The sequence below is a fragment of the Nicotiana attenuata genome, unplaced genomic scaffold, assembly GCF_001879085.1.
Source record: "Nicotiana attenuata strain UT unplaced genomic scaffold, NIATTr2, whole genome shotgun sequence".
NCBI lineage: Eukaryota > Viridiplantae > Streptophyta > Magnoliopsida > Solanales > Solanaceae > Nicotiana > Nicotiana attenuata.
Window position 1 is genome coordinate 88,806 of NW_017672685.1, and position 9,929 is coordinate 98,734.

At 37.1% G+C, this 9,929-nt stretch overlaps 1 protein-coding gene across 1 annotated transcript; it reads left to right on the forward strand.

Moving 5' to 3' along the window:
• LOC109214112 (NEDD8-conjugating enzyme Ubc12-like) lies at positions 1 to 948 on the forward strand. Its single transcript, XM_019378000.1, has one exon. It carries the CDS (start codon positions 19 to 21, stop codon positions 568 to 570), a length of 552 nt encoding a protein of 183 aa, XP_019233545.1. The 5' UTR covers positions 1 to 18; the 3' UTR covers positions 571 to 948.
• The last annotated feature ends 8,981 nt before the right edge of the window (positions 949 to 9,929 follow it).

Genomic DNA, 9,929 nt, shown 5'->3' on the forward strand with positions numbered 1-9,929 from the left:
TAATTAACAATTAGAACCATGATTAATTTGTTTAAAGTAAAGGAAAAGCAGAAAGAAGCAGCTGAAAATGCAGAAGGAAAACAACAAATTAAGGAGCAAACTGCATCAAAATTAAGGCTTCATAGAGATATTAGTGAATTAACATTACCACCAATTTGTACCATTGAATTTCCTAATGGAAAAGATGATCTTATGCATTTTGAAGTCACAATTAAACCAGATGAAGGTTATTATACAGATGGTACATTTCCTTTTACTTTTGAAATTCCAATACTTTATCCACATGATGCACCAAAAGTTAAGTGTAAAGTTAAAGTTTATCATCCAAATATTGATTTAGAAGGAAATGTTTGTCTTAATATTCTTAGAGAAGATTGGAAACCTGTTTTGAATATTAATGCAGTAATTTATGGTTTGATTCATTTGTTTACTGAACCAAATCATGAGGATCCACTCAATCATGAAGCAGCTGAGGAATTAAGAGACAAACCAAAGTCTTTTGAGCAAACTGTTGGTAGAACAATGTGGGGAGGACACGTGCATGACGTATATTTCGATCGCGTTCTGTAATTTTTCGAGGAAGATACAGGATTTTGAAGTTTATGAGTTGGTATAACGACGTATGCAAATTAATATTACATGGGATAAATGGCCGATACTATGAAAGGATTCCTTTTTTTTTTTTTTTTGGATATTAGATATTGTAACTGGTATTCTTGTAATCGTTTTAATAGTTATTTTATTTTATGGTTCATATTCTTGATTGTTCATTGCGTTCTGTAATTTTTCGAGGCGGATTTAGAATTTTGAAGCTAATGAGTTCCTACAACAAAGTCCTCAAGTTAATATTACATGACGTAAATGGCGATACTACTGAAAGGATTCATTTTTGGATAATAGGTACTATAACTATTATTCTTGTAATCAATTTAATATGTATTTCTTTTATGGTTCATATTTCGGATTGGGTCCATCCCTGTAGTAGTCAGTAATTGGTGATAAACATTTAGTAAATTTTTTAATATATATACAAAATCAAGACAAAAATTACTAGGTTTACGTGAATCCGAAATTTTTTTGATAGTGGATGTTGCTGATGTTGAATAGATAAGGGAAGAATTCAAGATATGATGATTAATATTTTGTTTATATTAATTTTATTGTCTCCGTGTGTATTATGTTTAGTGAGGTACGTTTGGTTGATGTCCTGCCTCTTCATTGTTTTTGTTTACATGTTTTATTTACTAATAAAATCCGATCACTGGTTTTTATTTTTAGTATCTTGCAATCGGTTGGTGCAATTTTTTTTAAAGATATTTTGGGGAAGAACAAAAAAAAGTTTAATTTCCATTCCCCAAATTATTAAGAAAAAATTATCTTTTTTTTTTTAATTACTCGTCCACGATGTATGAAATTTATAATAATATCAGAAACCTCTCTTCATATTTTGCGCTTTGTCCCACCTACAATATCATTACCTCAAGGAATATTGGCATTATGAAGCAAAAACCTAGAAGGCAGGGAGTTCAGAACCAAAATAACACACAAATAAAAAAGGAAGCAAGGCGACAAAAGTAGTGTGCGAGCAAGGAACATATTTAGGAAATTATTTATCTATATAAAAGAAGAAAAAAGAAATTTGAAGTGGAAAATGATATGAGATTAAAGTGTAACAGTAAAGATCGTTGCTGAAAGCAGAGCAATTGAGCTCAGTCATGTCTGCCATGGTAGATGAAGAAGCTTCTAGAGCTGAACAAAGAAAGTGGAGAAGAAGAGGAACATGGAAATGATGAAAAGAAGCTCGGAGCTTTTTCTGCGTCTGTTAAAGCCTTGGTAAGGATATCCGCAAGTTGTTGATCAGTTGCGATGTGATACAATGAAATAAGACCCTCTTGCAGTTGTTTCCTCACAAAATGGCAGTCAACCTCGATGTGTTTGGTGCGTTCGTGGAACATAGGATTTTTAGCTATGTGCAAGGCTGACAAACTATCACAGAACACTGGAATGGGGTGTATAGAGGGAACTCTCAGTTCAGCCAAAAGTCTGCTGACCCACACCAGTTCACCAACTACCTTTCTAAGCGACCTGTACTCTGCCTCTGTTGAAGATAAAGAAACAACTTCCTGCTTCTTGGACTTCCAGCTGAGTGGACTATTTCCCAGCAAAACAATGTACCTACTTACAAATCTTCTTGTGTCTGGACAGGAGGCCCAATCCGAGTCACAGAAGGCTCTGACAGTCCAATCCTCAGATTTGGACATAAGGACTCCTAATGTAGGATCACCCTTGAGATACCTCAGCAGATGGTACTAGGATCTTGCATGAATTGGCTTAAATGTTGAACCCCAAAAGCTATGTCCAATCTAGTATTAGTAAGAAAGTTTAACTTCCGTATTAGTTTCCTGTAAAAGGTTGGATCATCCAAAGGCTTACCTTCCTTGGCTTTAAGTTTTTCATTAGGATCAAGTGGGGAGCTGAAAGCAGTATATTCCAAACAATTGTACTCTTTCAATAAGTCCAGAACAAATTTTCTTTGGGAAATGGTCACACCATCAGGCTTGTACAGTACTTCTAGGCCTAAGAAGTAGTGTAAATTACCTAGGTCCTTTATCTTGAACTTGTCATGAAGAAAGATTTTCAATTGTAGTATTTCCTCCAGATCTGTCCCTGTGACCAAGATGTCATCTACATAAACTGCCACATAAACCACTGAATCCCCATGTTGTTTGTGAAATAATGAATAATCATTTAATGAGTGACTGAAACCTTTAGAACATAAAGTCTCAGTTAGTTTCTCATACCATTGTCTACTAGCTTGTTTGAGTCTATATAAAGACTTATTTAACTTGCAAACCAGTGACTTATCCTCCACCATGAGGCCTGGTGGGATCTGCATATATACATCTTCATGTAAATCCCCATGGAGAAAAGCATTGTTAACATCCAAATGGAACATTGCCCGACTGTTCTTTACTGCTACTGCAATCAAAGTTCTCACTGTGGTCATCTTCACCACAGGAGAAAATGTTTCTGTGAAATCTACACCTTCTTGTTGAGTATAGCCTTTCACAACTAGCCTGACATTATACCTCTCTATTGTGCCATCACACCTGTGTTTTATTTTGTAGACTCATCTACAGCTTATTGCTTTCTTATCAGATGGAAGAGGTACTAAATTCCAGGTATTGTTAGCATAAAGAGCCTCAAATTCTTGAATCATTGCTGCTTTCCAAGCAGGGCTGACAGCGGCTTCCTCAAAAGAAGATGGCTCACTAACATTGCAAATACTGTTTACCAAAGTCTGACTATTAGGATTCATTGACTCATGGGCTATGTGGTGGCATTTAGAAAACAAAGTACTGAGAGAAAAAGAATGTCTATCAGTGTTGCTGATTTTGTGGACATAATCTTTTAGAGACAGGAGTTTTGTGTTCCCTTTCTGATCTTCTCAGGAGTGTGGGAGGATGATGTACCGGCGAAAAATCAATGAGTGAAGGTGAATGTGGTGGAGATAGTGCAGAGGTGCTAGGAAGAGAAGTTGGAACTGGAGAAGAAGAAGGTGAATGAGGTGAAAGAGGTGGAGTAGGTGCTGGATCATCTGAACTAGGTGAATTCATGTAGGAGGCATCAAATGGGGAATCATCGGTGTACATTTCTGTGATATCATTGTGACTAGCAGGTTCATTAGAAGGGACAACATCAAAGTATGTAGGAAATGACTCAGATTTGGACTTGAAAATAGTTTGAAAATCAATTACACAAGGTTTCCCTTTAATTAAAGGATTCTGATTTCAAACGGGTAAAAATAATTAAGGAAAGAGATTACTCAAACACTTTTTACAAAGCAGTACAAGAGGGATAAATACATAGAGGTTTATTTAAGGACAAGGTCTTGACAGTACACGGTTTGTGCAAATAAGGCAAGGGAATCAATTAACAGCTAGTAAATCGAAAATTGAAGATTTTGTATGAATGAACCAGGTCAGAAAGATGGGAAAGATTTTAACTTAAGGAAAATCTGTAACAATCAATTAGACTCTGATCACGCCCAACTATGCCCTATAAAAAGGACTCTGCGGACGTTGCAAATATAACCCGAGTATTACGCCCAAGGTCGAATCCACAGAGAGTTAACCTCTCAACCGCTATCTTCAGACCCACTAAGTCTTCAGAACCAGCTTCCCAAATATTCAAATCTCAGTTGAGTGTTCTTTAATAACTAGCTTGCAAATAACTAAATGGCTGTAACTAAGTAAAAAAATAAGGGTTGTAAACAATTATGAGAAAAAGCTAAGGCAATGATTTCCCCTAGCAAAAGATCGTCATTTGTGAACGTGACCTTTTCCTCACAAGCATTAACTTCTTGAGGAGTGGACTCGATGGGATTTTCCGAAGATGGTGCCAACAATAGGTCATCACTCTTTTCTTCCCCTTTGTCAGCATGGCAACAAGAGGCCTCAACACGATCACAGGAAATCTTCGTGCGGAACCAAGATGGCAAGAAATCCTCCAAAGTTACTGTATGTCGTGGCTTTTGAGGGTGGTGCATCTCCACTTTTGCTTTCTTCAAACGCTTAATTGGATTCTTTTTCATTGGTCTTTTTACCATCATCTTCCTTGTTGGTTGTTCTACTGATTCTTTTCGTGGGCTCCTTTTGTGGCGCCTACGACGAGTCACCAACGTCCAACCTTCATCTTCATCAGGTTGATCATCTTCAACTTTGTTGTTCTCCAGTAATTCTTCATTTTTACTTTCTTTAATACCGCATAATTCATCCGGACTAAATGAGCCGAAGGTGATAGAGACTTGGTTTGCGCTTGCTTTCTCATCTTCCAGCACGATCTTCTTTTCGCGAGCCAAGTGCATGACTTTGTCCTTGAAGACAAAGCACTTCTCCAGAGGGTGGCTTACAAGTCGGTGATATTTGCAATAGTTTGGGTCATTTGTTTTCCCAGCTTCATTTGGTCGCTTCATCTCCGGAAGCTCAATAAGATTTAACTCGAGGAGTTCTTCGAAAATGGTTGGCACATCAGAATCCAGGAATGGGTACTCTTTCTCCTGCATCTCTTTTAGAGTCAACTTTCCACTTGGCTTGTCTTGAAAAGAAGTGGATTTCATACTCTGCTTCTTGCTCACCTTCGTCGTGAACTTCATAGGTGACGTATTGACATTCATAGCTTCTTTGCTTTCAGACTTGGGTACGAACTTGCCCCACTTCCTGACTTCTTGCTTGTCATTCGCTTTGCGAGGTTCATAGATGGGCAGCCTTTCATTTCCAGCGGAGGCCATGCTCAATTCCATGTCATGGGAACGAGTTGTAAGTTCTTCAAACGTGCCAGGCTTGGTACCTTGCAAGATGTACCGCAACCCCCAATGCATGCCTTGGATGCACATCTCTATGCCTGAAGCTTCACTAAGCCTGTCTTTGCAGTTGAGGCTTGCATTCCTCCAACGATTGATAAAGTCGATAACTGGTTCCCCCTTTCGTTGACGAGTATTTGTAAGCTCTATCATACTCACCGTGCGTCTTGTGCTATAAAAGTGATTGAGGACTTGATCCCAGCTGTCAATAGATCCAACCTTGAGGTCCGTGTACCAGTCAAAAGCGTTTCTTTTTAGCGAGCGGACAAACTTCTTGATGAGGTAATCTCCATAAGTCCCAGCATTATTGCACGTCTCCACGAAGTGCACAACATGTTGCTTCGGGTTACCTTTACCATCAAACTGTTGAAACTTCGGAGGTTGATAGCCAGCAGGCATCTTCAACATATCGACCCTTGCAGTGTACGGCTTTGCATATAAGGGAGGATTTGGCAGCAACTTCATATTTGTTCTTAATGGTTCCTTCGATGAACTCCTTCAGTTGATCGATTGGAATCATCCCTTCAGATGAGACAGGGATAGCCTTCGCGGATGCTGCTTGTCTTGGGGGAGAGTCACTCTCTAGAACTTCTAGGAGCTTGCCGGGTGCATGGGTAGATTCTTCTTCCATCAAGATTCCCACCCTGTCTGTTAGCTTGTCAATTCTAGCCTCTTGATTTTGCATGCATTTGGTCAAGCCATCGATTGCTTCCGTCAAGTTTGCCAACTGCTCCTCCATAGATGAAGTGTTTGTCACCATGGCCTGCATGATTGTCGTGGATGACGGAGAGTAGCATGGATTTTCACACAGATTGATCCTTGATTGGCTCACGCTATGTGGTGTAAGTGGGGAGGATCCATCACTTGAAGCATCATCATCTTCCTTCACAGCAGAGTACTTGGAGCCGGAGAGGTTAAGCAGAGCAAGAGTTTTCTTGATCTTTTCAGCAACATGCTTCCTCCTTCAGATACGTTTGTGGAAGATCTTGCTCCTTTTGAGGGTGAAGATCCGAAAATAGGGGTTGATGCGGACGGCACATGGGGTGCTTGTTGTCCTAAAGAGCTTGCTTTGCTCCTCGTAACTGGTCCGAAGCTTCCAAAGGTAACATCGAGAATGTTTTCCACACCAACATAGAACCTGGAGTTAGTAGCCTTGGTGGAAGTTGAACCGGAGTTGATTTTCTTTGAAGCCATTTCAATGTTCTTGGACTTTGGTGATTGAAAAGTTGAGATGAGAGGTAGAGATTGTCCCACTGGGCGTGCCAGAATTTGTAGACAATAAATTTGCGTCGAGAAAATTAAAATCAAGACCGAAAATATTGCAACAATCGTAGTATTTTATTTCGAATATTTGAGTGTTACAATCTCTATGGATCCTCTAATTCTTCTTTTCAATTGTAAATAAATTCAAAGGCCTTTGAGCTTGATTTTGAATTTATAGTTATCGCCACGAACGATGATCTTGTTCTCGAGCTTGAGCTTGATTGCTTGGACTTGAACTTGATTTGTTCTTCGTTCTTGAGCTTGAACTTGATTTGTTTCTTCGTTCTTGATCTTGAACTTGATTTCTTGGAATTGAACTTGAAGCTTGAAACTTGTGGAGGAATTTGCAGCGTTTGATCCACGAGCTCTTTCTTGCTTCTTGTTATAACTTCTAGTGTCTTTTCTGAGTTATGAAGACCCCTATTTATAGTTGTGGAAGGGAAGAGTTGTGATAAGAACAAACTCTTTCCGACCAATCAAATTGAAGTGTGACATGGCCGCATTTGATTGGCCAGAACATGTCACTTGCACACATGGCACGATTTCATTGGCCTTTCAGTGTGACTGGGCATGCCTTGTCATTTTGACACGTGGCATGATCCTATTGGCTCTTCCGTTTGACTTGGAGTGCCACGTCATTTGACACGTGGCACCAAACTGGGCCTCTAGGAAGATGATATGTTGGGCCTAATGAAGTGGGCTCACCACTTTAGCCCAATTAAATGGGCTAGCCCAATGGATTAAGACTTATTTATTTAATCCATATATATTGGACTTATATAATTAATTCAATTATATTAGCCCATATATTTATTTGGACCCATATATCTTGAATTTAAAATATAATCCAAATTATTTTATGAATTTAATTTTAACAAAATTCATATGCCTACAGACAGGTTAATAGTTTATCCGGTAAGAAAATTGAGTAATTCACCCCCAAACCATTAAGCCATTAATTATAAAATCTAAATTCATTCACCAACCGTTAGCCCAATAATCCGATACCAAAAAGCTAATAAACTATTTTTTCGATTTGCTTAACGATTACGATTCAATTTTGAACGGCCTTAATCTAAGGTACAAGGCGACAGGAATACCGACAAGGTTGAGAGAACTGTGCAAAAAGCGCAAGCTTGTAGAGGCAAATCTATTTGCTATTGCTAAATTTGGTGACGATCGAATAACATTTTAATAAGAGGCCTTAAGCTTTTGAAAATCAATACAAATAAACGAACAGTTAATTTTGCCTTTTTTTACTTTTTATTTATAAGATGTAGGCTTAAAAGTCATTAAGCCTTTACTTCACATAATAATACAATTTTTATATTAGTAAAAGTTAATTCAAGTTATAAAATGTTAACCATGTATTTACAATATATTACCTTGAATAGTATTATAAAAAATATTACTTACTAATATGAACATTTGAGTAGTTGAACTCAAAATTCTATAAAATTTCTACAACTAAAAAAAGAAAGACTTTTTTTTTTTTCTAAATTACAGATTCCACATTTCTTTTTATAAACTTTAATTTTAACTAAGCAGAAAAAAATATAAAATTTATTGATAAAATTCAATTAGTAATTTTTTATTTTAGTATCTTGCAATCGATTGGTGCAAATATTTTTAAAATTAAGTTGATGCTCCGAAAACTAAGTGCAGGATAAAAGTTTACCACCGTAATATTGATTTGGAAGAAAACTTGTCTCTCAATATTCTTCGAGAAGATTGGAAACCTATTTGATGAATATCAACGCAGTAATCTATAGTTTGATTCATTTATTCACATAACCTAATCGTGTGGACCACGAGCTGGGGCTTATGCACCTTATATCATGCAGTGCCATGGAGCACTGCTTGGTCAAAAAAATTTACAAGATACTTATGAGAGAAATAAAAATATTGAGGATACATATAGAATGACTGGCTTGTTATTATAGTGATTTATTCATTTATTTATTTCCTTAAATTATGATATCGCTTATGTAAAATTCTTTGTACGCACTGCCAATAAATGTCCAAAGTTGGACACTATACCATTTCTGTCACGACCGAAATTTTCACCTTCGGGATAGTGATGACGCCTAACATTTCACTTGCTAGGCAAGCCAACGTTAGAATAATTTTAGCCATTTCAATTCAATATAATTAATAATAAAAAAACCAAATAACTGGAATAAAATCTGAACCAAAGTGAATAAACCAAAATAATAGCGATGTCTAAATACCATGCCAGAACTGGTGTCACAAGTGCACGAGCTACTAGAACAATACAAATAAAGGTCTGAATGAAAATAAAGTTGTCTGGAAGAATACACAGCTAAAATAAAGTGGAAGGGAACTTCATAGTTGCGAACATCGTGCAGCTATACCTCAAGTCTCCTCTGAAAAGCTGGGACCAACTCCGGTATCTGCACTAGAAATGCAGAGTGTAGTACGAGTACAACCAACCTCATGTACTCAGCAAGTGCCGAGCCTAACCTCGACGAAGTAGTAACGAGGCTAAGGCAAGTCACTTACATTAACTTGTACGCAATAATAACAATAATAGGAAGACATGAATAGAAATAAAACATGTAACTCATATCAACAATCGACGCCAACTCGGCAGTCATAATCAATTATTACTTCAGTAAGTCCGTTGTGGCGTGCAACCCAATCCCACAATATATTTATATTCAATTCCGTTGCGGCGTGCAACTCAATCCCACAATACAAACTTTCATTTAATTCCGTTGCGGCATGCAACCCGATCCCACAATATATTCATGTTCAATTCTATTGCGTCGTGCAACCCGCTCCTACAATATATTTATTTTTATTTCTGTTGCGGCGTGCAACCCGCTCCTCCAATATATTCATTTTTCATTTCTATTGGGGCATGCAATCCGCTCCTCAACAATATAATTTATTAATTCTTATAATTGAAACACTCCAATAAATTCAACAATTAATACGTAAATATATGTGGAAACAAAGCATACATTAATTATAATTTATTTAGAAACCACGTAATTGCAAGTAGCAATTAATTGTGAAATTAGGGAAGGAAATAGGCAATTTAATATATATAATATACTAAATGCCAAGTAGCAATTAAGACACATAAGTCAAATAAACATATAGCAATTATAACATGGATTCAAGGCATAATATTGAGCAATGAATATAAGAGAAATAATTAATATAACACTAAGTCATGAATTAAAGTAATTTATGAATTACGGATAAACATGCAAACAAGCAATTTGACGACGTATAGACACTCGTCACCTCGCTTATACGTTGTTGCACATGAAAT